Here is a 27054-nt window from a genome sequence, read left to right on the forward strand (position 1 = left end):
GCTAGCCTAAATTTAGATAGGCCTATGTCTACTAAAATGTCTCACTTTTTTAAAAATCTGCAAAGATAAAAGATTGACAAGTTTGTCACATGTTGCGAATAGCACAGAAAAGAGAAGTGAAGGAGTAACCTTATTATAGCTCTGCATTTATCAGTCTTTACAAAAAAGAGGTTCTTAACCTTTAAATAAATAAACTGGCTATTAGACGACAATGTTTCAATGTTTCAGTGATCAAACTTCAAAAGGGGAAGTTGTCTTTAAAGGTAAAGCAATCCAGTTGTATGAGGCTATATTATAATTCTTGTTAGCATGAATAACATTATAGTACTTAATATTTTCAGTCTATGGTTTAAACCAGACTCACTTCCAAATCTGTTAAGAAGAGAAGAATGATATGGATAATGTGAAGGGCTGAGACTGTTGATCAAACAGAAAGAAAGTCATATCTTCACAATTGAAAAACTAAACAACACCCTAATGCTCAATGCAAGCTTTGTGTATGTCCCTTTTTTTGAGTTTGTGTCTGGCTTATGTTTTCTTTTTCTGGATATTTGTAGTATCTGTTTGTATTTTTATCTGAGCACAAGACGTGACCAAAGCAGGGTTTGGATCATCAGGTGAACTGCTGCTCCGTGTCGGCTGTGTGTAAGCTGATGATTTTGTGTCAGCAGCATGGTTCAATAAATAACTCTCCTTGACTGTATGAAAGAGATGCAAAGGTGAAAAGCACTGATGTTACTAATAACATTAACAATGACTCTCGCATGCACAAAAAAGCCTACTCAAACTTTGGTTTTTACTGTAAATGCTTAACATTTTAAAGCTGCACTCAGCCTCCATGTTCCACCACTACGGGAGCAGAGGTTGCTCATACTGTTAAAACCACGGTAAGATCACTGTTTGAGTGTGGTGATGATTATGTCTTAAAAAGCAGTTCACGGTTGAAATGTAGAAAGTACTGTAGTGTGATGTGGCAGTTCAGATGAACAGGTGAGAAGGATGTGACTTTAAAATGTGGTTATGAATATCTGATTGATTTAACTTTGACAACTTTCTTGGTGGAACATTATAAAACCATTTGCCACCTTTTAAGAAGTTCCTAAAACATGAAGATGTAAATTGTATGGAGATACATTCGGTGATGAGATGTTGTCTTGTCACCTCAGCTGTTCGGTTCAGGGCCCCTCTTAAAGAAATCTCAGGGGTAATAATGGATTTGAAGTGTCTAAAAATGTAAATTCTGGTTGCCGTTTTTGGTTTTGGATTTTGAAAATTTAAAAAAAATCAGAGAATCGAAAAAGACCAAGTACTTTGAGTTTTCTGTTGTATCTTTCATCACTACACTGATTTACACAAGTCAGGATTTGGATTTTGACAAGCAACCTGTTGATGAGCACATGTAAGCATGACAGCAACACATTCAAATATTTCCTCTACACAATACTTTACAGTGAAGGAAGCACAAAAGCAAATCACAAACAATGAACACTCAAAACCAGAATTTATGTACAGATTCTTAAGTCTGTGATCTTAGGAAAAGTGACAAAGCAGCCCCACTAGATGGCGCAATGAACACAAACATGTTCTTGAGGTATTTTCACGCAACATGACAAAACATGACATCTGATGAAATTGTGCGAAGTCGAAGCTGGCGATAATGTGGTTCATCCAGTTGGACCCTTGAATCTCATCCTGCACTGTGCTCACGTGTGTTTTGGATTCTTAAAAAACAGAAGTTAAGCCCGTTGTTTTGTGCTTCTTCTTGTGCTGGAATCTGGCAACCCAAACTTTCACTTTAAGAAGGCGCGTCTACGCTGCAGTGTGGTGTGTTTATTACAATTCTTAAAGTGGCACATGGAAACCATAGCGGATTCCTTCATGGCACATCTAAACCTACAGATTGTGTCTGTCGTGCGTGAGGGAAGACTCTGAAGAAACTGATCCACGGGAGTGTGTGCCTGTAACCTGTCTGAATATTTTTCATTTAGTGGTGGCAGCAGCCTTCAGAGCTCTCACACGGCGAGCCGAGGATTCACGCAGACGGGTGGAGGTGGTGGAGGTGGAGGTGGTGGTGGAGGGCTCGGGACCAGACGAGGCATGAAATAGTCACCGGTAGAGCCGTCAGAGGTGAGGCAACATTGGGACGGGAGTGAAATGGAGGCACCGCCGCCGGGGACGAGCTGCTGTGAGAGCACCTTGGCCAAACGGGAGTAACCGAGCCGTGACAGCGGGTGGGATGGCAGCATCGAGTAACTCCAGCCTCTCAGGTTCATCTCTGTCCTCTGGTAAGAGTTCACAGGGATCAGACCTACACCACACACTCAGGCTTGCAACTCAACATGATATATTTACGTGTATTTTATGTTTCTTGATTCATTTCATTCATTGATCAACCACAACAATTCAATACAAACATAGAATCTCACATCTTGGATGAAAAAGGAGCAGAAAGAAGAATAATCTTATCAAATCTTTCTAAAGACATTAATTAACAAAACACCTAATTCAAAAAACAATAATATTGAGGGGGGGGGACGCAAAAATGATCACTACATGTTGCATTTATATTATTATATTATAATAATAATAATAATCACCTGTCACGTGTGTGTGTGTGTGTGTGTGTGTGTGTATTTGGCTTATATCAAACTTTTTGTCTTTGATATTTTATGAAGCAACCCCAATGTGCTCACAAAAATAAATAGCAGCACTACATGACATGACATCTCCTGACTTTATTTCCCACGTTTGCATGGTAAAGATAACACATCATTATAGCAGCATCCAGTGGCTTCTGTGATTTATGTTTTAAAAAAAAAAGGAAATCATCCTCATCTGTTACATCTGGCTGCGGTGTTGGAAACACCAGAGGAAAAGGGCACCTTTGGTGTGCAGAGGGATTATATGGTTGTGAATGACATGCAGTCATCCTGACGTTGGGTTTGGATGTTATCATTAGATTGCCAATCATCTTCATAATTCCTTTACTGACTTTCCACTGGGTTGGCTTTGAGGATTATCTTTGGCCTGTGTAGTCTACCATTTTCCAAAACGCAGCACAGGGTCTGTGGCAATTTCTGACATCATAAAAAAAATCCCCAATATGCTCTGGTTCAGGGACATTTCATACTGCTACAGTGTGCACTAAACTCCAATCAAATTCCCTTTGCATAATGAGGTGCAGCTCAACCAGTGTTATACAATTGCAAAAATGTCAATTTCAGGGTTGAGTTTTTTTTGCAGAATGAGAACAGAAAGTGGGTAAGCAGCTGCTCAAACAAACCCAAAATGAAATGGGCGCTTCATGCTGGTTGTCTGTGTGTTTCATATTTTGTGTTGATAAAGCACAGTGCGTGTGTTTGCCAGGGTATAAAGTACAAACTCCACTATCACAGCACTGTTTGATGTGGAAGCCACACCAACAACCAGAGAGAGAAATAGTGTGAGTGTTTTAAAAAGGGATGTGGATGGGGGGCTGTTTATAACACCAGGCTCAGCAGTTTGGTTTGTGTTTGCTGTTGCCACTAATATTTTACATTTTTACATCTAGAAAACATGAAGTGATGCTTTTGCCCCCTCCCTAGAAAATGTTGCATGTTTATTACAGGGTTCGGATATTGTATAGCACAACACCATGTTTGTTTTTTACTTTACTCTCTGCATCCTAACCACACCACACAGCAGAGTCACATTTCCCAACCTCCTGCCCAAAGGGAGGGAGGGAGGGAGGGACAGGCAGTTGTTTCAGAGCTGATACAGGCCGTTCTAACCACATGCTTCACAAAGCATTATCTCATGTGTGCCTTTCAGAAAAGCAGTGGATTTACTGTTTGACCACTGCTGCTTTAAGAGGAAAGTCTTTTCTTTCTGTGGCAGTGTAGGGTTGTCATTACAGTTGGGCTCTCAATATAATTATCAGAGGTTACAAGCTGCGCTGCTGCCAGGGATGGAGTGCTTGTCACAAGGGTATTATTATTCTCATGCAGAGCTCTTTGGCAGTCAGACACAACATTTGAATAATCTTGTCTATGAGGCATATGACTTAAAAAATGAATCTCAACTCAGTATTTGGTCATCTGTTTTGGCTGCAGACTGCAGAGTGCTCTTGGTGTAGTCATTTCCTCTGCTTCACAAGTTCGTCCTGTAATCTTGTTTGGAGGCTGTTGTTTAAAGGAAAGCGTGTAAATGAAGTTGATCTAGTGCCACTGGTGGCTGCTTTTTCTTCTGATATGTGACAGAGGTAATGGTGATTAAATGATGGAACCAAATCTTGATTTATTTATTTATGTAAATGTAATTCATTTATATATGTAAAAAAAAAAAACCTATACAAGTCATGGGCGGTATTACACAGCCTATGACTGCAGCCTTTTTGCACAGGTGGAAAATAAGGACATTTCTAAATCCAGTTATCGTAAGATAACTGTCAAACTGAAAGGATTGCAACAGGATTGCAATACACAAGTTACCATCTCCGCCTAAAATCCCTGGAAAGATAGTTTCCTGGCTATTCGTCTGCGTCAGAGAGATTCCTGCGCATTCTTGGCGTGTGGGGCATGGAACCATGTACTGTACACGCAGCTCACCATTTGCCAGGCAGCTCCAGGAAATAAAGCTTTGAAAATAAACCGAGGGATAGAGCATAGAGGTATGCCCACAGCTTCAAGCCCTGAATGACAAAATCCGTAAGTGAGGCAGAATTAGAGCCGTGTTTATACAGTGAAGCTGCTCGACATAACAATGCACATGATTCTGGCAAATACTGAAGAATACCGCCAAATCTTTCCTCTACATATTTTTCTTGTTTTTATCATGTAGGACTGGATTGGTATCACACTGACATAACCATCTCTGAAGTATTCCTGTTCTGGTTTTACACGTTCACATGCTCAACCCTCTCTTTTGTACATCAGTCTTTTACGTGGCTGACTGAAATCACTGTCAGAATCAGATAACTACATAATACATTTTTTTCTCAATCAAATTCATCACATTTTTTTTTTCTGAGCATAGAGAGAACAGCCCAGTGATACACAAACACACTCCAGAGATACACCTTCATACCTGCTACATATTAACCGCTCAGGCAGGCAGTGTTGAAAAGCTTTGGACCAGTTTAATACACAGATGGTCTCCCTGCTGCAGTTCTGCTGCATCACACTGATATCATAGTGTGTGCGTGCGTGCGTGCGTGCGTGCGTGCGTGCGTGCGTGCATGTGTGCGTGTGTGTTTATAAGGGTCTGCAGGTATCTGGAGTTTTGCACTCTGATACAGTAATGTGTACTTCATAAAGCATGTGAATAAAGTAGGCTTTGAATTAAGTTAGTTAAAATGTGATTAACATAGGTGTTAATAAGTGTGTCAAACTGCCATTTCAAATAGCCGAGCTTAATTACTTTCACAGTTTCAGGCACTCTAGAGAGCAAGCTTTAAAATTGTGTGATACCCTACAATCTTCAACTTTACACTAAAACAGGTCATTAAACAAATGTTGAATAAGGAAACAACTTTGAGGTGCTAACAATGTCTCCAGCATGAGTCAGTGTCGAGGCATCTTAATCATCCAGGAAGCACAATGGTAAATCAAACCGACTGCAGCCTTTTCACTAAAGGACTCGTCCTAGTTCTTGCAGATAAGAGATAACTATATTTAACTATTACAGTTAAAATGCTGCAGTGAAATGTGCAGTGTTTGAATTGTAGTGAGTCCATATACCAACGTAGTCGTCAGCTCATTTCCTCGTCAAGATCACGATAACAATCGACCCTCAGGTCTCCAGAAGAGACGGGGATCACAAAGGATGACATATTGCCCGCCACAATAAAAGCGGAAAATGAAAAAAAAAAAGATCAGAGATGCCCCGATACAAAAAAAACATAATTAGTTCACCCTCTTCAAATCAGACAGACATCCTGGTCTGAACATAGACGAGCAGGTGGACATGGAGCATGTGAATTACACCAAGAGGAATGGTCTTAGACCCATTCATATCCAGTGTTCTGTGTAAACCTTTAAAGCTAATGATTTGATCGTGAAAACAGGTTTTGAAGATGTCTGTGTTCTGTTTGAAATCTTTTATTACCAGCTGCTTTGCAAGGGTGCAAATATGCAGCTGACTGTGTTTGTAGTAGATGCATCTTGAAACCACATGTAGTGTAAATAAGTAATCAGCATACTATATGGAAGAGAGGATACATAAATGTTTTCTTGCTGACCAGCGTACACTAACTGGTTTAGATTGGAGAAAGTGGCAAAACAAAATTGAAGCTTTTTTTAAAGTAATGAAAACAGAAAAAATCCCTCTCTCTCTGTAATGTTTTACCACTTATTATTTCCAATTTATCCCTGTGTGTCACGTTTTAAAATAGCACATGCTCATTTCCCTTTGGCAGAGTCCACAGTGTCAGATAGAGAAATCCTGGGTCTCCTGTCGCTTGGCTCCTGAATGTTTTTTAAACATTTCACATACTCAAGTGCCAATACTGAAAAGGATCCAAGTTAAGGCCTCTGTGTTTGCTTTGCTGTTGTCTGACTGTGAAGAAAGCAAACGCTCCAGACTGCCTGACAAATGTTCAGGTACAGCAGAGGTTGCATAGATATAATTACAATATACAACAAAAATGAAACATGATCAGCTTTATGCACAAGCTCTCTGTGAACCTACAGACTGCTTTACTACCCATACTGTACATGCAGCACATGAATCCCCAACCTACATGTTGCTGTATTCCTAATCATGCAACAGTGCATACAGAAGAAGAAGAATTGATGCTGCGATGGGAAATTCAACTTTTACACTCTGTTGTTAAACATACTAAACACACATAGGCTGAAATACACACACATGCACAAACAGGAACCTATGGACATGTCAAGACCAAACCAATTTCCAGACTATAATAATAATAATAATAATAATAATACATTCATTTTATATAGCGCTTTTCTAACAACTCAAAGACGCTTTGACAAAACATCCGAGATGAGGTCTGCACCAGGACTTGGAACAGCGACCCTCCATTTCCCAATCAGAGTCCCTACAGACTGAGCTACTGCCGTAAAGTAGTAATTCACACCCTTTATAATGCATTTTTGCTGTTGGCGTGCGACTGAAGATGTGAAATACTCTTATTTGTTCTGTCACCTTCAACACTTCAGTTTGGAGTTTTATTTAGATTTTGCATCATTCTGCCTAAAAAAAACAAACTTCTCCTCGTCTCTGTTGACAGCTGTCTTTTGTCCCCCTATAATGAGGGAAAGTCAACATGATTCTGTTCAGCAGTTGCTGTTGCCAGCCATCTACTCATTTTACCTCAACACAAGTAATTGTTTTAAGTGCTGTTGTTAAATGCGCACAGACTCTAGAGCAGACGATATCTCAGGAAGTCTTAGGTGAGCCATATCTTTATTCATGTCATATTCTCTTTGTCACCAAAGCAAACACCCGCCGGTAATTATTTTATTGAATGCCTCTGACTGGTGAGTAATGGAGGGCAACACTATTAATAGATGTTTCTTCAGGGGAAGAACCCTCTGGCTGCTCCAGAATTTTAAATTCTCCCTCATCATCAGACACGGCACAGACTCGGAGCTACTAAGACAATCTTTTTGATGTTCCTCTTCCTGCGCGTGTTGGTGTGTGTGCGCGCCTGTGTGAATATGTGTGTGCATATGTGTGTGGTGGTTTGGAGCGGGTATGTACAGTGGAGCAGGATTAATTCATGTGTATGTTTCTGCAAGTGTGTGCCAGTGTTTGCATCAGACAGACCATTAAGAGCTCCCTCTTTTCTGAGCCCAAGCTGCTGCAGAAATCCAGACTGAAATGCCATTCGTCATTAAAATGGATCCGATTGAAAAGAGAATACTTGGCAGCACACCAGATGAAATCACATTCTTTAAACAAGCTGCAGTGGAATAAATCTTTCAGACTGTTGCCAGCACAATACACAGTGACAAAGCTCCAGCGTTAGGACAATTCATTTTCAAGCAGCTTGGCCACACTTCAGCAAACAGAGTCCACAACCTTTTTATTTGTATTAGAGGGCAGACTTTATGTGGAGGGCTTCAGTAACAACATTCACTCTCAGAACACCCACTTCTTGTTTTGAACATTAACATAATTATTCTACATTTGATCATATGCACCTGCCTCGTCTCTCTTGTTTAATTAAAATCAGCTCTTCCTGCAGTAACTGTGCTGAGAAATAAAGATGAGCTCCTGGCATTCCTGATTATAATGCTAACAGCCTCCAGTCAAACTGCCGCAGAGAGAACAGGTTGAAAGAATCGGAATTTCCTTTTCCTCAAGTGCCGTCAGATCTCTGCTCTGTAAGGTGGCCTTGAGAGTTTTGAAAGGCGCCTTTAAATAAAATGTATTATTATTATTATTATTATTATTAGATGAATATCGAACAAAATGATACAGAGAAGTCATAGACGTAAAGAACTAGTCCTGCAGCTTGGCAGCTTGTTTGAGTAAGTTTCACAATTTCGCTGCCCACATCCAACATGTGCTCACTGGTTTTCACGCCCTCTCAGGTGGTTTTCACAGGGGTGTGGCTCTGATCAACTGATGAGTGCCGAGGAATGTTTGAAATGATGAACATGTATCTTCTGCACCAACATGATTCATTATGCAGACGATCATTGGGAGCCTCTTAGATTTGGTGCCAAGTGTTTGAGTTTTTAACCTGAAGTGTCGTCTGCCTATATGTGACAGATTAAAGCTCCTCTGAGGAACTTTTTGTCAATTTTGGCAGCCCCCCTCAGGACAAAGTGCTACTTTTGATCTTTTTTTTGCTGATTTCATACAGTACATGTGTCAGTCCTGTTTTCTGTTCTGAAAAATATCTCCTGCTTTCATTTAACAGTCAAACGTTCACTTACTGTGTATCTTTGCTGTGGAAAATGTTTCTGCAGCATGCTGTGAAACTCCTCATCTGGCACCTAGCAGCAGTTTCAAACATAAATACATCTTGTCATTGATGGTCTTGCTTGCATGTGTATTATAGAGGCATTGATGTTAATATCAGGCTGTTTCATAACCAGTAAGAAAGTCCTCTTAAGAGCTTTGATACTAGAGAAATAAACTATTATTATGATCATTGTGACTGGAGTGTAGATTCTTGCATACTGAACATGAGATGCAGTGACTGTCAAACTTTCTGTAAATAAATCAAAACCTGTTGAGAGAGGTCTTAATAACATCATTATTAAGAATGTTTTTTATTAGTTTCTGCTGTGTTTAAATTGAAGACTTAACTGAAAAATAACAAAAGAATGCTCCTACTTAACTATCTTCAAAATATAATATAATGGTTTCTTTGTTTGCAGCTTAGTAAATCTGAAATGTCATTGTTTGAGTTAAATTGATTATCCTTGACTTTGAAATAAAAGTTGGACGTAAACATTCTCGATCATAAAGCAGATGCATGGAGTGCTGCATGGGTGTGGAAACTGTTGAAAAATAAAAGTGTCCCTCTGGTGCTCTTCAGTGTGGGGAACAAAGTTTGAAGTTACTGAAGAAGTCTGAGGCACTCTTCAATCACTAAATAAAAATGTTCAAGTTGGAGCTTACAATACTCCGTTTGTCTGATATATGGCTCCTGTCATAAAATCCACTGGCTGCTAAGCCTAGCATGTATAAGCTCACGGCTTCTTTTATATGTTGTTACTTTGATTCTTTCCAAGCTGTGGTCAGGACTTGGACTAAAGTCTTTCAATGGAAAAAGTTAGATTTTCTATTTGATGTTTGAGCGCTGCACTGGCTTCATTGTGTTTGTCATCATGCTTGTTGTGAACTGACATGGGGGATTATTATTGTGTCATGAGTAAAAATATGCCGCACCATTTGTCTCATAATGAGTCGCAGACAGTTTATTACTTTACTGGCATTGTAGAACAGCAGCAAATTTTGCCGTTCTTTTGACTTATTAAGTGACAAGTTTTATTACAAGTCATTACTTGTGCAAGTAGCTACTGCAGTAAATTTTCAGCAGCTACAGGGCTTTTACTTCATGGGCTCTCTGACTCTTTTTAAGCTAATCTAACAGCACACTTCATCATGTATTCCAGGAGTGTGTTCACATTGTCATAAATCTGCCACCACTTTTCTTCTTAGAGGAAGGTCTAACTGAGGGTGGGGATGTCTACATTGTATTTACTTACATTCATTTTGATTGGTGTTTTTGAACTCTGTTGCCAGAACACACACTTGTGTTTTTTTTAAGTGTAGGGGAGGGGGTCTCTTGCTGGCAGGTGATTTAGATCAGGTGTTTGCCATTGAAACAAGCAGACATGTATATGGATCGTCCTTGAATCAGAGACTCTGATTAGAAGCGTATTCATGTCTGTATCTCAAGAGGCAGCTGCACAGCGTGAAGCCCTGTGCATATATATAACAGAGATAAACAACAGTGACACAGCACAGTGGAGGGCTCACAGTCGGTCTACTGGGAAAGAAATGGTGGTTTTAATGAGAGAAAACAGGCCACAGTGTGTTAACAGTACTAACAGAAACCTGCTTTATTTGTGTGTTTTACAGACCCGGAGGATTACCAGCCGCCCATATGGAAGTCATACTGTGAGTAATGCATTCATTTTACATTCTGATTAGCAATCTTTAACCTGACTCAGGCCTGCAGTGTATTTCCTTTAAATAATAGCCCATTCATTCAGGATCTATAAATAACAAAGAGACATATTTCTATACTTGGAGAATTGGGTTTTGTTGCACATAGTACAATTAGACACGCTACAGGTTCCAAAAGGCTCTGCACACACACACACACACCCACCCACACACACACACACACACACACACACACACACACACACACACACACACAAGGCACACTCAAACCCAATTGCCCACACAACACACTCACCGCGCAAATGCAAAGCAGCAGATTCTCGATCTGTGTGTAAAATGGGTTACCATCACTGGGGAAAATAACATTTTCTACCTGCTAAGAGGCTCAGCTGAAATGGGCTCTTCACAACACCCACCTCATTATACCATGTTTATTCACCATGTGGGAGGAAAAGGGTTCACTCCACTGGATGTATTTGGTGCATTTTGGCAAAGCAGAGCGCAAATAATTTGGGCTTACTGTCCTGAAAGTGGTTACAGTTTAACTAATTACAATGTACAGCGTATATACCTTTTCCCTGTAATTAAGTGGCCCTTTTTCTGAATCTTTTCCTGACTCCACTTGTCCTGTGAGGAGGTATTTTTAGAGCCCACCATGTCACAGGACTGGATGATGTCCAGATCTTGCTGGTTGGCTTAAGTCGGCCTGACAAAAACATGCAAATTCACAGTCAGGAGTCTTCCTTCTCCTGCCTGGAGGATCTGCTGCAGTCAAGGCTTAGCTCAGCCTCACACAGCGATTTCTGTGCTGCAATTCTGGACTATGAAAGAGGGAGGCACAGCCTATTACATACATTCTGAATCTGCACCTCACAAGGTTGAAACCCGCTCAGAGACTGGACTACAGTATGACTCAGAAAACATTTTTAAATATCGCATGCTTTTTGTATAGAATCTGGTTTGGAGATTTGGCGGTGTATCAAAAATAAAACAAACTCCCATTATAGACTCATCAAGGATTAAAAGCTGGTTATGAAGAAAGAAAAGCACACTCAGCTACTGATTCAATTGTTGCGGTTATATCTGTGTCCTAACAGACAGCCAGTTCTGGGAAACAGCAGCTCCAACGTTTTGTAAAACTATTTGTAACATATGACTGCTAAGGTGTTTGTGGTGATTACTCTGCCTGCCACAAATCCCACAATTCTATTTTCACTGTGCTTCACGGATTTACTTCAAGTTTCTGGCTATACTTTAAATCTAAAAATCTAAAATATAGAGACGCTTGGATTTGCACTATGAGTGAGTGTCTGTAGGTGTATTGATAAGTGCAAGTATTTGGGTATTATTGGAGTCACCTAATGTACACTTGTAAGTGAATCTGTAAGTGCACATTAGGTCTTAATCCAAACAGATGCATTGCAGATATATAGCTTATGTCAACAACACTGCTAGCCTTGCATATAAAAGCTAATGGCTTCTATGTAGCTTGATGGAGAGCTGTGGTCAGAAGCTGGACTGTAGGCTGTCAACGGGAGATTTTTTTATTGTATAGAGTGTATACAAGCTGCACTGCATCATTTGACTTCACTTTTCTTTGGTGTATAGTATAACTGAGTAAAAAATAACAAATGTGGGATTGCAACTTGTACATGGCGGCATACAGCAGAGCACCTTTGATTAACATGCATGTATTCCTCTCGCAGTGTACCAGTTACAGCAGGAAGCCCCGAGACCAAAGAGGATCACATGTCCTCAGGAGGTCAGTACATCTGAAAATATCTATACAAAAGACTACTGTACTGGGCTTAAAGTATTAGATTAATATGTATTACCATTTAACTTTTAAAATATGACCTAAATGTCAGCATCATTCCCAGAAACCAACAGAGAGCCTCCAGAGACAACATGAGAACATTCAGGTCCTTTGATAACTAATTGGATTGATTATTAACAGATAAGGTTTGTAACATCATCCATTGATGACTTCTTCCAAATTCTTCCAGCATTACAACTTTGTATGGTTTGGTTAGATTATGCATTAAAGGTGCACTATGTAGATTTGGTAGTGAAATTTGAAAGTTGGAGAAAAGAAACAATTCTATACTTTATTTTATGAACTAAATACACAAACTTTATTCAAAAGAAAAAAATGGTCCCTGAACACTGTATGGAGCTAAAAAGCTAACATGAGAGTTACGGTTTCACTGCTGCTGGCCCCCAACAATAACTTCTTGCATAGCATTTTATCTTCAAACAGTGTTCCAAGGACCAAATTTTCCCCTGAGGATAGTTTGTGTTTAGTTATATAGAGTTGTGAACATATACCACAGAATCTGTCAATTTCTCCAACTTTTACAAACTCCATCGTGCACCTTTAAATATGCATCAAAAACAACAAGAAATCTCTATTGAGATGATAAAACATTATGTAGCATTTTTAATGCATGATTGTGCACAACAAACGGTGAAAATGACAGATTCAAGATACCTCAACATTAACAACACAGCATGGTTTTTTTTCACAAGGTTACTTTAGCAAACTGAACCACCTGCTGCTCCCATTTATTTTTTATAGAGTTTTTTTTCCCCGTTTTGCTTCTGAACCCAGTCTACCAGATGACAGCCACACTACCTTCCTACAAACCGAGCTTTCACTCTGGAAACATTCAGTGAGCAGTGATTGAGCCTGGCAGCTGGAGGCCAGACCAATCCGTAACCTATGGAGAGTGACTCGCTGCTTCATGAAACTCCCAACAGAGTTTTAAAACTCAATAAATACAGCATAGTATTCTGACTGTATGGTTTATTTCTGCCTCTAAATTGATTTAGAAATATGTTTTGGTGAAAAGTTTGACAGATTTTTTTTTTCTTTTTTTACATTCCTCTTATATTTTTGTGTTTCAAAGAAAGACCAGAGATTGGTTGAGGAGGAGGTTTGTGTCTTGATGCAGTCCAGTGTAAAGAGGGTCTGTGCAGACGTCTCTCTGAAAGAGGTCACTGCTTATCATCTGTTACCCTATATCGGTTCAAAGTGTTCTGGGATGTTCTTTGAGCAAAATTTTGTCCTAATTAATTTGAATGTTATCAACTTGATTCCTCCAACTTAGGCAAGTTCAGATTGGCCTCAGATAGTCTTAATACAACTTGAGTGTAGATTTGGTCCCCAATTACTGATTTTGGAGCGATCATCCCAATTGTGATGAGCTCAATTCCTTATGAACAGCAACTGATAACCCATTTCATTGTTCTTATGAATGCTTAACAACTGCTTTTAAACTGTGTAAAAAATGTAACAAAGCACATCACATGTTCATACTTTATAGGAGAAGAAGCCGGAAGAAACAGGAATCCTTTGAATGGGCAACATGTACTTTTCTTTTCTCCACTTAATATAACTAATAGAGTTAGTTCCTCTACATGTTAGCTGCTCTCAATAAAAGCAAACTGTCAGTCTACTATTGTACAGCCTGTCAGAAAGGATGCAAGTCTCATCCTATTGTCATTATGATGAGCAAAGTGAAAGTCGTGGGTTGTCATAATTCATCAAGCTGAAAATGATGTTGGACACATATCCACAATCTAATTTGATCATAAATCTGAGTTTCAGAAGTGATCCCATTCTATCAATGGAAAGGTGTTTTGATTGTTCTTTCATTCTTATTAGTTCACCTTGATTGAATTGAAAATAAATGTTATGTTCTTATAGTGCATCTTTATGCTGATGTTTGATGTTGTTAGTATCATATACATGATGCAAAATGTATGTCTTATTTTTCCTGTGTTAGATTTGTAACACAGACACACTAAACACCCTGGTTAGGCACAGTAAGACGCCAATAACATATTCCTTGCAGCTGGTCGTGTCTCGCCAGCTGTTTTCTGGCTGAGCCTGAACCTTATCTCCACAATCTGTGTGATCTGGCTTCATGGTTTGGTGGCTGTGAATAGACACGGGGGCACAGATGGAGATAATCTGTCCCATGGTGGAGAGTCCTTTATATTTCACACAGGCTGCAAGAACAAATCAAAGAGCCTTTTTAATTGAGCTTTTATATCATATTGCTCCAGCTCATATATCCTCTTTTGTTTTGCAGATGGAAAACAGACCCAAATACTATGGAAGAGAGTGAGTTTAACCTCTTTTTACATGACTTTGCAGGGATTTCATTTTTGTTCTGCCTTGCATCAAATAGCGTAAGGATAAGGCTTGTGGGTGAATGTGTTTCTTTAAAGGCCCATTCAGACTGCCAATTAAAGGCGAAAAATGTGTGCCCTTGTGATGTCTGGCCTTCAGTATGAATGTCACAGGCATAATGGAGGGAGAAACAACAAAGTTATGTCGTCTCTGTGCCGCCATCAGAGGTCGTAACAGTGGCGTTACAGGGCCGAGACCAGATTGGCGGGGAAGAACAGCGCCGTGTGTGTGCCTGTCTGAGTGTGTGTGTATTTGAAGCTCCCACTGTTTCACACATTAAGGCTTCTGCAACACTGTAACACAATGTGAAATCACAGACTGGTACACCAACCAATATGAAAGTACAGAGACGTGTACAGTCTGAAAAAGGCTTCGGTGTTTGTGTGTGCCTTTGCTTCGGTAAAAGTCTGAGCTGAACGTCCTTGGTGTAAACTTCAGAATAGAAAGGTGTTGGAGGAAAACGTATGTCGACTGTTTGATTTTGTTTTTACAGATTTTATGGCATGATTTCCAGAGAATATGCAGATGAGCTGCTGGCGGGAGTTGAGGGTTCTTACCTCATCAGGGAGAGCCAAAGACAGCCGGGGACACACACCTTGGCTTTAAGGTACCAACATCATCAGTGCTGACTTTCAGAAAGATCGCCCCCATCAGGAACCCAGACCCCACTACATCTTTTCCTCCTTCTCCCCTTTGGACCATGTTTCTTTATCCAGGTTCGGGCCCCAGACCCTCAACTACAGGTTGTTCTATGATGGGAAGCACTTTGTCGGGGAGAAGAGGTTCGAGTCTGTCCACGACCTTGTGACTGACGCCCTCATCACACTCTACATTGAGACCAAAGCGGCTGAGTACATCGCGAAAATGACCACCAACCCCATCTATGAGCATCTCGGTTACACTTCGCTGCTGAAGGACAAGATGGTGCACAGGCTGAGCCGTGGACGCACAGAACCACGGAGAGTCACCTTTCAGAGAGATGAGAGGGTGAGTTTAGTGACTGTTTGTGTCACCGTAACAGAGGAGTATGCAGTGTGTACATTTGTGTGTTTCAGAGTTTCAATATGTCTGCAGTGCTGTGCTGTTTCCTGCTGCAGAGCACAAAGATGTATTGAAGGACTTCAAATCTACTTGGGCAAGACACAGCTCAGGAATGTTGCCTGAGTTAAAGATATCAGTCAATAAAATAGGTGTGTCCATTTTCATGGAGAGACTTAGGTAAGCACATCTGTTGTCTTGTGTTTGTTGGAAAATCACAAAACTAGAGGCACTCTTGCCGGCTGAAGTTGGCATCAAATGGAAACAGTGCTCCATAGCTTTCCTAACATGTCCAAAAGTAACCCGCAGCTTTAGCAATCAGAAACCAACACATTGTATCTTGTTTCTTCTTATCCATACAAACAAAAGTGTAAAAAGAACATTAGCTGAGCCTCAGTGGTTGTTGAGATGGACTGTTTCCACCAACAACATGGAAATTTGCAAATGATTGTTTTTCACCGTAAGGTTGCCAGGCATGTCCCATGAGAGTGTTACAGAGTTTTAAATTTAAAATGATTTCTTTAAATGTAAGTTATCATTCAGTTTTGGTCTGTTGATTATGCAAAGCAATGCTGAATTATTACCTGATATTCTAGAGATGATAATTAAACCAAATGTACAAAGAAAACATACTCCATTGAAACCAGATTTAAAGTTTTTAGTTCAATATTTCTAGAAAAACGATTATCCAAAGACTTGCATTTAATTGGTATAATACTAACTTACTTTAAATTCTTTGATGGTAAGACTTCTCTTTCTAAAGCTCAACATCTCATACTGAAAATAAACCATCATCTTTGTTCACGAGTACAATCTCTTGTACATATCCTCGGGCCTTTGACACACACTGTATAATATCTTGATCTATTTCCACGCTGCTGAACATTTGCACTACTCTCCCAGTGGGATGAGAGGACAATTTGTCCTGTGAGTGAGACGTACACTCTCCCTCTAGCCCTTGGGTGTGTTCACTCCTGCCACGCTTTGTTGCGTCCTCTGAAAGGTAATGATGACTGAGGGGACTGGGACTTTGCTCTGCCTGCCGTGCATATCAGACCGACTCATCTTGGGTGAGACAAATTGCACATTGTATTCATCGAGCTGTTATTGGTTTCAAGTCTGTGAATGATTTGTCAATGAGGGAAGAGGAAGGTCTATTTTCAATCTGAAGAATTATCCCTCCACCAGGGGGCAGTCTTAACTTGTTTCCTCCTCTTTCTGGACCTGGTGACAGCACACAGATCACTACACTCTTGTAAAGACAGTCGTTTCTGTGTCTTTTCTTCTTGGAGATCATGATTTTTCATGTATCTCACATCTTGAAGGCCAGGTTCATTGTTGTCGGGACTCTTCATCTTTAAATGTTCTGTCAACAGTTTTTCATCTAGACAATCCTTTAATGGCAAATACATGATAGCCTGTCAGCAGGATCATCAGTGGAAGTATTAATACCTGTCTTCATTTTGCTATTGTAAGTAAATAATTAATGAAGCATGTTTGACTGGCTGTTGGTCTTTCTCCTTTAACACTGACATCACACTCAGGGGGGTAAGCTCAAATATGATTATGATGCAGGATGAAAGTCATATTGATGAAGGATTTATGTTTTAGTATCAGTTCAACACTTCTAAATTGACCAGCAACTGAAAAAAAAAAACCTGAAAATTTTCAGGAAAAACAACACATTCAGGGTACACTGATCCCTTCTGCATTGCTTGTGCTGGTGTCAAGCATGCAAAGGAATCACTTGCGAATGCAGCGTCATTGGAGCATTGCATGGCTATGCTGGATATGATGGAGGACGCAGATGAGGAATCCCCCGCCCCCCCTCTGTTTTCTGGCTCCTTTACTCAGGTGAGGAGCATTGTGTATGAGGATGATGATGATGATCCCTCCTGTTCAGTCCTCGTGGCTGGGCAGCTTCATACCTCACTTCATTTTCAGAGAACAGGGGTTAATGATTATTGATCGTCAGCTTTCCTTAAGTTATACATCTTACAAACTAAAGTCACGTTTGAGCTTCCCCATAAGACCATGATGGCCTCCAAATGAATATAACAGATTGACTCACAGAGGTTTCATTTAACTTGGTGCTACACATGCCAGTGCTAATGTATAGGAATCCCCTGAGGTGGAGAACTCCCCTCATAAGAGCTCTGATCAATGTTTGCTTAACACACAGAGCTTTATTGAACAATGTCACGCTCCGTTGCTGTCTGTTTGATTTTCAGCTTTGATGTTTGAATTTGTGTGTGGACTACATACTCCATGTTACCTCCATTTAGGAAAGTGAATCTGGAGCACATCTCTAATGTCACATTGTCAGTAAGCTTTTAAAAAACTGATTACATATTCTGACTGCCAAGTTCTCTACACGAGGATCTGTGTCAATGACAGCTGTGATGTTGGCACACTGTGTTCAGACAGAGCTTAAAAAAACCACCTGCCAGTCACTTCTAAAAGACATGGAAAAGGAGAAGAAAACTGTTTTCTGTCTGCTGCTCGTATATTATGTGTTCAAGAAGCAGAAACCTGGCCTGATGGCTCAAAGCTGTGGCTGCTTTTTGAACTTCATGTTTACCAATCACACAGCCACACCCGGGGGCATTACAGCTACAGTAGCTCCACTGTATCGTCAACAGTCATGTGTATTTACTCAGTGTCAGGTTGATACCGCTATATTGCCATGAATGCAAATTCTTGTGTAATTCAAAAGCTCCCAGAAGGTGAGTGGGAGGGGATACTTGACTCGACCTGTGGATCAACCTCCTAGCTGTGCTTCCTTCTTTTTTTGAATGTGCAGGAATTTGCTCTGTGGTCAAAACCTCTGCCTCATTCCTCCTGATACTCACCACGCTGGTTTAATGCCAGAGGAGCTGTCGTCAGGCTGGTTGGCCCGCATGCCATGGAAAGATTTCCAAAGAAATGTTGGTGTTTCTTGTTAGGATAATTTCCTATTTTGTCCAGAGAGTGTAATTTAAAAAAAAAATACAACAAATAGATACAACAAATAGCCAGTTGCATCTTTAAAATCGTGGATTGTACAATGATCCTCCCACAGTTTTCGAAGAGTGTTGATTTATTTTCTGCCTCCCATTGAAGACAAAAGTAGCAGTTTCTTCCATTTTTAAATAATGGTTTATATCCTTGACCACTACCCCCTCCACAGTGTGTCTATTTGTCTTTTTGTTGGGCATGTTGTTAGGGCTGCTTTGTTTCTGGTGTGTGTAGCTGTATCCTGCTGCCTTACTGTGTCAGTGCCCACTGTGCTGTTTGCCCATGAGTCCGCTCGGCGCTCACAAAAGGAATAAAAGAGCCAAGCCACTGAAAAGAAAGCAAGGCTTGTTATGTGACCACCTTTTGTGTCCTTTTTTTTTTTCCAAGCACTCCTTTAAGAGACAAGAAGCCATCTGCCTGCAGACAAAGAGTTCAGCCCTCCCCCCCCTCCCTTCAGCCTCCTCACAAGGCTAGAATACCTCCGAGAAGTCTATTCCTCATCTGTCCCCTCAGACTTAGCTGAATTGTATGGTATGGCATGTGTAGGTCTTTCTGCAGAATGTCAAACACAATGACAAATATCTTCACCTGTCCTGTCTATCTATTTTAGCTATCAGCCAGTAAACTGTTGTCATCAGACATCAGGGACCAAAATAAAAGCTGCTACACATAAAGGCCTGCAGCAGGTTTTTAACTTTGCTTCTGAGTGTGTAAGCTGCCAATCCCACTCATTTTATCTCAGCTTTGCAGTTGCCCTTTGGGTCTTTTGCTCCCCAGTACACCACCCTGCCTCATCTCTTTTATCACAAATCCAGCGCTTACTTGCTTACTGACCTTCTTTTCCTGCTCAATAAATCAGTAACACTTTATCTGTTGTGATGTAGTCAGTGTTTCAGGCTTTGCAAAAGTGTAACAAAGCAGTTTTGGTAAGATCTCATTTGTTGTTTGGCATGTAGTTTGCTCTGCTGTCAGAGTTGTGTCTCTCAGTTAAGACCTTTGTGCTTAATTAAAAAGAGCAGACCGCTTTGTGGTGCTGTTATCTGGTTGTTTACAAGCAGAGCCAATAAGGGCAAATTCAGCATGAATGTAGCAACAGCCCCCCACTGGTAAACTACTACATGACTGCAGACGTGCAAGAAAGCTTCCTTCGAGATTTTACTTGGATTTGGGCACTACAGGATTATTCCCTGGGTAAGGATTATAGAGGTAATCCCATTCCCAATTTAAATTGAGGGTCTGGCTCTGGTGGTCCTCTGTGACAGACGATTGTGATTGGCGGGAGGAGTCTGCAGCCAGAGTGTCTGGACGGCAGTGTGGGGAATTCCACCAGCCCACTGTCATAGCTGGAGGTCGAGGTCTGTTTGAGTTATGAGGGCACTGCAGAGAGAATCTTTGGTCAGACTTTGTGCAGCAGAGTGACCCGTTTAGGTGCTGACTGGTTGGTGCTGGCGCTCCAATATTATCTCTTGTTAAGTGGAGTGGAGTGTGTCCGGAAGGTAGTGTGCTAATGGGAGTGCCCTGTGTGCTATAAAGAGGGCATCCGCACTATTGATCCTGCTTTACAGAGCTGTTGAGCTGTGTGAAGAGGCCCTGACAGCACCCGACCGCCCTCACGCTCAACCTCCTGGCCCCTCCCTATCAGGGACCCTGTCCTCTCTCTCTCTCTCTCTTTCCTTTCTGGCAGTTGAAAGAGGGCCATTGTGTGAGGCACACTCCTGCCCTTAGGCCGCCCACTGCTAGTCCCACTCCCCCTGCTCTTCTCGCTCATTTCTGCTGTTGGATTCAGAGCAGATGCAGATCCAACCCCGTGATGGCTGTCATCAGTCGCCCTCCTGGGTCAGAGGGGAGTGGAGTGTAGCCGCTGCCTCTGCACTAGGCTGTTGTCGGCAGCGTCTGCTGCACAGCACCCACGTCTCCTCTCCAGGTCTTTCCCCAGAGGAGATGGAGAGTCTGTGGGAGCCCGAGCAGTCAAGCATGGAAGCTGAGGAAAACAAAGGAGGTTTAGGAGGGGAGCTGATAACCCACAAGACGAAAAGACACGAGAGGAAGCGTCAGGAGCTGCTGGCTTTGGCCCTGGGAGTCAAACTGGGGAGTAAAGGGACACTTCTGTGGAAGCCTATTAAACTGTTGGCCTCCTGTCCACAGATCACCTCACCTCTGGTGCGAAGGAGTGCCTTGAAGGATACACCAGAGAAGCAGTGCTCCTATGAGAAGATTCACAATTTCAAGGTGAGCATGTTTTTACTTTCACAAAAGCACAGATACATTTTTAGAGGTCTTCTTTTAGCTTTCAAAGTTATGTTTCTGTCAATGTGGTTAAGATATCACCAAGAGGGCTGCTTTTACAGATGTGGTTTTTGCCTCTGATGTTTGCCTGTCCAATTTGTGTGTGTGTGTGTGTGTGTGTGTGTGTGTGTGTGTGTGTGTGGTATGCCGATGTGAACCCATGCAGCTGACACCATATGCACTGAAGGGAACTATTGGACACTCTTTACCTCGAGCTATTAACAGCCAGGCACATTGATTTTAAAAGGTCTTCGATCCATTTTTGTTTGAGGCTGCTCAGCTCATTTTGTAAAAGCAGTTGAACAGGGTTGTAGAGTCCACTCTATGTCTCAGTCAGCGGGTGTGAGTGCATTAAACACTGTGACGAGTATAATGGATGTATTTACATAAACAAAGGACTATCTGGTGATACTTTGCCTCTGGGCTCCCCAGCATTCTTGCAATTGTATCTTTGGTTTCAGTTAGCCAGCTGGTTAGAATGACCCTCGTCGGTTTTGTAAACTCCTCTTTGAAAAAGAACAAAATCCTCTTCCACTCACCACCTGCCGTCTGCCCTCTTCACTCATCAGTCTACCTATTCAAACTCAGGTGTGTGTGTGTGTGTGTGTGTGTGTGTGTGTGTGTGTGTGTCTGTGTGTGTGTGTGTGTGTGTGTGTGTGTGTGTGTGTGTGTGTGTGTGTGTGTGTGTGTGTGTGTGTGTGTGTGTGTGTGTGTGTGTGTGTGTGTGTGCAATTGCCATCTTATCTGTGTGTTTTAGGGTGAACAGTGGGTCTACATCTGTTATTTTGACTGGCAGGCTCGCCTCTGTGCCTGCCTGCGTGTATCCGATTGCCCAGCAGCAGATGCCAGACACATTATTGTAAATCCTTTAATCTGCCTTGTATATACAAATGCTCTCATTTGGCGAGGGGGTCCCATCCACTGTAGCTGTGGATCAAAATGTAATCTCCATCCTGTACATGAAAAATGAAGCTTCTCCAATTCGGACCTGACGAAGCGACGACTTGTTGTATGCTGCGTGTGCGTAAACCATGTCATCTCTAACAACAGGTACACACCTTTAGAGGGCCACACTGGTGTGAGTACTGTGCCAACTTCATGTGGGGCCTCATCGCACAAGGTGTCCGCTGCTCAGGTAACCACAAACCTCATCAACTTTGAAATCACACGTGATGGATTATACACAGAATGTTACCCAAGTCAATGATTACACAAGCCGTGCACGATCTGAGGCAGACTCTGTGTTCTGTCATGCATGTCTCAGTTGTGTAAGTGCATATGTTTTTTTCCTCCCTTTTTATTGGTGGTGTGATTATGTCACTTTTCATGGATATTTTTCTTTCATATCTGTGACGAACAAGTTGAGATCCTCCTCTCAGTGATTCACGCTCTGCATGAAAAACGCAGCTAGGCACAGAGATGTTGTATATCTAAAGTTCAAACTGCTGTCATTTCTTTTTGAACACCAAGAATACTAAATCATAGTCATACCTAAAAAAAAAAAAAAAAAAAAGTTCATTAAAATCACCGCAAGTAATCATGTAATGATAAATAAGATATGATGTGATCGGACACGTGAAATGGTTTGTTATTGTTGACCAAATTTAGAAGCTGAACTAATTGATGTGTTCCCTGATAAGAGTTCAGTGGTCACAAGATTCATTCTCTGCAAACACACACACACACACAGCCCTGAAACCAATGTGCACATCAGTGGACTCGCTCCTTTTCCCCTTAAACAGTGTGTTTGTTGTTGAGGCATTTGCTATGCTGATAAGCCAGAGGCGAACACCGCTATCATCAGACACCTCATGTGCTATGGGAAAACAGGAGATACTTTTACGTCCTCGTTCACTCCGTCTCTAGATTTTTCTTATCTCCTGCTTTTCTGTGAGCACCCACTGAGAGCAAGGAACCCAATCAGCCACCCAGTGTTAAAATGGCTCGGGCAGTAAGAGCGTCTGTGTGCTGAACCATTTCAGTCGGAAAGCCACATCTACAGGTGCTGCTCCTTCAAACTCTACATTCAAGTCCTCCTCTCTACTCCTGCCAGCTGTTTAGCCCGCTCCATGAGACTAAACGTACAACCAAAACCTCGGCCCATGCTGCCATGTTTGCTGTTATCAATCTCGTGCTCATCTCACCGTGACAGCTTAGCTGCGTCTGTGCTGGCTGACAGCGCTGCTCATCACTGACTCTGGGAAACCTTTTCAACATGTGTCCTTAAGCTGCTGTGATGGTTGTGTTATCATCTGTCTGACATTAATCTCTATCTCTCTTTCTTTCTCTCTCTCTGGTTATCTCCCTCTTGCTCCTTCAGATTGTGGGCTGAATGTACACAAGCAGTGCTCTAAACTGGTTCCCAGCGACTGCCAGCCAGACCTGCGCAGGATAAAGAAAGTGTTTAGCTGTGACCTCACCACGCTGGTCAAAGCTCACAACACGACACGACCCATGGTGGTGGACATGTGTATCCAAGAGATAGAGCTGAGAGGTAAAGTCATCCCATAATACACTATCAAGGACTTCAGAGAGAAAAGAATGTAGAGTGCAGTAAATGGGGAACCAAAAAGCCCTTACAAATGAGAAAAGTTTCTCGATTTCTTTTTGTTTTGTTGCAGGTATGAAATCTGAAGGTCTCTACAGAGTGTCTGGATTCTCTGAGCACATAGAAGAAGTGAGGCTGGCATTTGACCGAGGTTTGTACACATCAACATCACATTGATGTTCCTAATGTACAGGGTCTCTGAGGTTATCGTTCAGGGGTTAACATATTTAAATATGATACTTGTTTCTGTGGAAATGTAGCATAACGAAACAGCATTCTCACTTATTTTATGGTATCCACGAGAACATTCAGCCTGTATTAATGGATGCAAATGTGTTATGACATGCAAGTTATATATTTCCTTCTTTTCATGGCCAGATGGTGAAAAGGCTGACATCAGTGCCAATGCCTATGCAGACATTAACATCATCGCTGGTGCTTTGAAGCTCTACTTAAGAGACCTTCCCATTCCAGTCATTACTTTTGACTTGTACTCCAAGTTTATTCAAGCTGCAAGTAAGTTCTCCTCTTTATCATTTCATGCCATGACTTTGTCATATTAGTATTCAGCAGTTTTCTGATTTGAATCATGTCATTGATGTAATGTAGAAATTCCAAATGCTGAATCCAGACTGGAGGGCATCCATGAGAATTTGCTGCAGCTCCCCCCAGCCCACTATGAGACCTTACGGTACCTGATGGCCCACCTCAAGAGGTCAGTTGTTACACAAAGGTCATCAGAATAAGCTTCTTAAGTTAAGTTGCCAGAATTCATGAAAAAAAGAACAAAACCAACAATAAATTCATCCTACTTACAAGAATTGCATGCATGACCACTGACTCAGCACACTTCTTAGGGATGTATTCCTTTCTTTAATATAAAGAGGGTAATGTCGTTTTTTTCAAAGCCAATCCCATATAAACCACTCCACTGTCAGAAAAACTCCGGTATTAAACCACAGTTGAAAATAGTTTAAATGATGGTGACGCTTCACTTTGAGTAACAATTGCAAACAAAAATGCAGTGAGTACAAACATTATGTTTGTATCTGTTAAACAGATGTCTTGAACCAGTAATGGTTTTGGTCTTTTCATGGGGTTGTTGAAAATATCAGAATTGCTTAATAACGTCATCCTTATCCTTGAATTGAAATATTCTTGAGGTGAATGACGAGAGAAAGAAAACCACTTTTTAATGCGTTTCTGTTTTTGTATTTTGCTGACTTGGACTGTTCTTACAGGCTGGTTATCTTGTCTGTTTTACAGGGTGACCCAGTTTGAAAAGGACAATTTAATGAATGCTGAGAACCTGGGGATTATCTTTGGTCCGACACTTATGCAGCCGACGGAGCTGAATGCCTTGACAACCCTGAATGACATGAGGCAGCAGAAACTGGTGGTGCAGCTCATGATCGAGAATGAAGATGTTTTGTTCTGAGGACTAAGGCCTGCAGGCCTTTTTACAGACACGAAGGACAATAATTTATTCTGTCAAAGAGGAAATTCAAGCCACCTTGATTCTAATGAAGTTTCTGAACAGTTTGTTATCAGACTGAACTTGAAACACGTATCTCGCATGACTGTTTTAGTTTACTGTTTGTTTAGTGTTGACATCGTCTTGTTGCTGTATGTTTTGGGATTTCTTTCTTTGGGCAAAGACCATCCTTTTTTTTTTTTTTCTTTACTTTTGAAAAGGAAAGTATACTGTATTTTTTACTTCTTACAGTGCTGTTTCTCCTCTGTTTAAATGGAAGACTACCTGGTGTAGACTTAGTCATGACAGCGCTGTGTGAAATCTTCCCCTGGCTCGTTGTCAATCAGTGAGTCTGGTGTTGTGTAAACCGACCTTACTGCAGCAGCCAAGCCCACGTTCCCTTATGACATGTGTGAATACTGTGATTTCAGTGGGAATGCTGGTTTTAACTTAATTGTCCATAGAATCAGATCATGTAATGATCAAAATGTAAACTGTGTGTTCTAAAATATGAGAGATGAGACTATTTGGCGCTCATGAAGCACTTTTTTTGCAACAAGTGTACAGATTAATTTTGTAAAGATGTTTATATTTGTCTTTTACTCCACATCATGTTCTTTTGTCACACTAATACAAACTGTTTGATGGTGTTTGTTGCATTGAGTTCTGAATGTTTAAAGTTGAGAAGAAGGGGGCTGGTAGATGTGCCATTCTCATTTGCAATGTGCTCAAGTGTTGGGGCGAGGAATACATAGGTGGTGATTTCCATTCACGTGTCATGTTTCAGACTCATGCAACACATGAGCAACAGTCATCTGCAAACATTTTTGTTTCAACTTTGTAGAATTTCTGTTTACATGCTGTAATCTGGGACATTTTCAGCTGTAAAATAACATCTGGGCCCTTTTTCTTTTTGTATGCCAGTAACATCGCTCGGTGCAGCTGTAGTGTCCTTCAACTTCACAAAGCCATAGAGGTAAACAGTCATACTAAAGCTGTGCCGAGCGTGTTTCTTTCACAGTTCATTTAATGTGATTTAGTACATTCTTTCTACAAATCCATTTTATCAAAATGTATTTTTGTGACGGTTGCAAATGTAATTTATCAAATGATGATTTATTAAAGGAGAGCAAACTTCCGCTTGAAATAGATTGACCTGAATTTAAAAATGTTGGTCTTTATTCATAGTCTTATTACAGTGTGAGAGCTATAGAGGAAGTTAAATCAGAAGAAAAAGGCCCATCCCTGTGTTTGTGATGAATTTGCAGCCTGAGGCACAGTGAATTGCAGGTATGTGGTTTACAACCCTTTTTTTAATACTTGTGACAGCTACATCTCAGATCCTGCCAGTTTTTCTTTTACCCAGAAGGCAAATTAAATCTCCGTCTTGCCATATAACCTTCCTCCTCCTCCATTTTTACCTGTAGGTAGGTGTGGTGAGCACGGTGGACATTTGCCAGGTACCACATGAACTGCAGAGGTGAAACATAAACTGCACCACAGTATTCGCTCTATGGTTACTACTCTGAAATCTGTCTGCAGTTTCTAAAAAGTATCACAGGTGCACATGAGCATTCATCAGAAAGACATTTTAGCAGGAAAACACTGCATAACAATAAAAGGTTTATTTCTTACACATCTTTTTCTTTCTTTTTTTATTTAAAACAATCGTGGTGTGTAAATTACCAGCATCATTCAAATGCAGACATGCAGTATTTCGCCTTCAATACCGATCACTTATCCTGGTGTGATAGTCATATATCTCCATGATTCAAGTCTTACTGAGGTATTAGTTCTCAATAAATAGCTTAGTAATTATCTATGTTTGTTAATGCCTTTACTGTAAGGCTGAAGAAAGAAAGCATTTTTCTATCTAAACCTCATTTTTATTATTATCAGTTGAACACATTGACTGTTTAT

General features: G+C 41.0%; 1 protein-coding gene across 1 annotated transcript; it reads left to right on the top strand.

Annotated features, from left to right (window-relative positions):
* Positions 1-1633: 1633 nt before the first annotated feature.
* chn2 (chimerin 2) lies at positions 1634-26295 on the top strand. Its single transcript, XM_020637353.3, has 13 exons — positions 1634-2285; positions 10546-10584; positions 12300-12355; positions 14691-14722; positions 15285-15398; positions 15508-15778; positions 20972-21055; positions 22163-22247; positions 23433-23606; positions 23734-23811; positions 24039-24176; positions 24270-24375; positions 24927-26295. The coding sequence occupies exons 1-13, from the start codon at positions 2237-2239 to the stop codon at positions 25096-25098; spliced, it is 1398 nt and encodes a 465-aa protein (XP_020493009.1). The 5' UTR covers positions 1634-2236; the 3' UTR covers positions 25099-26295.
* Positions 26296-27054: the final 759 nt, after the last annotated feature.

The sequence above is a fragment of the Labrus bergylta genome, chromosome 8 (genome assembly GCF_963930695.1).
Source record: "Labrus bergylta chromosome 8, fLabBer1.1, whole genome shotgun sequence".
NCBI classification, from domain to species: Eukaryota; Metazoa; Chordata; class Actinopteri; order Labriformes; family Labridae; genus Labrus; species Labrus bergylta.

What these genes read in the sequence shown, in the direction of transcription:
- chn2 (XM_020637353.3), top strand. Translation starts at nt 2,237, where the DNA reads ATGGCAGCATCGAGTAACTCCAGCCTCTCAGGTTCATCTCTGTCCTCT. An exon ending in CCAAGAGATAGAGCTGAGAG is followed by an intron (nt 23,607 to 23,733) that starts GTAAAGTCATCC and finishes GTTTTGTTGCAG; the next exon opens with GTATGAAATCTGAAGGTCTC. An exon ending in GAGGCTGGCATTTGACCGAG is followed by an intron (nt 23,812 to 24,038) that starts GTTTGTACACAT and finishes TTTCATGGCCAG; the next exon opens with ATGGTGAAAAGGCTGACATC.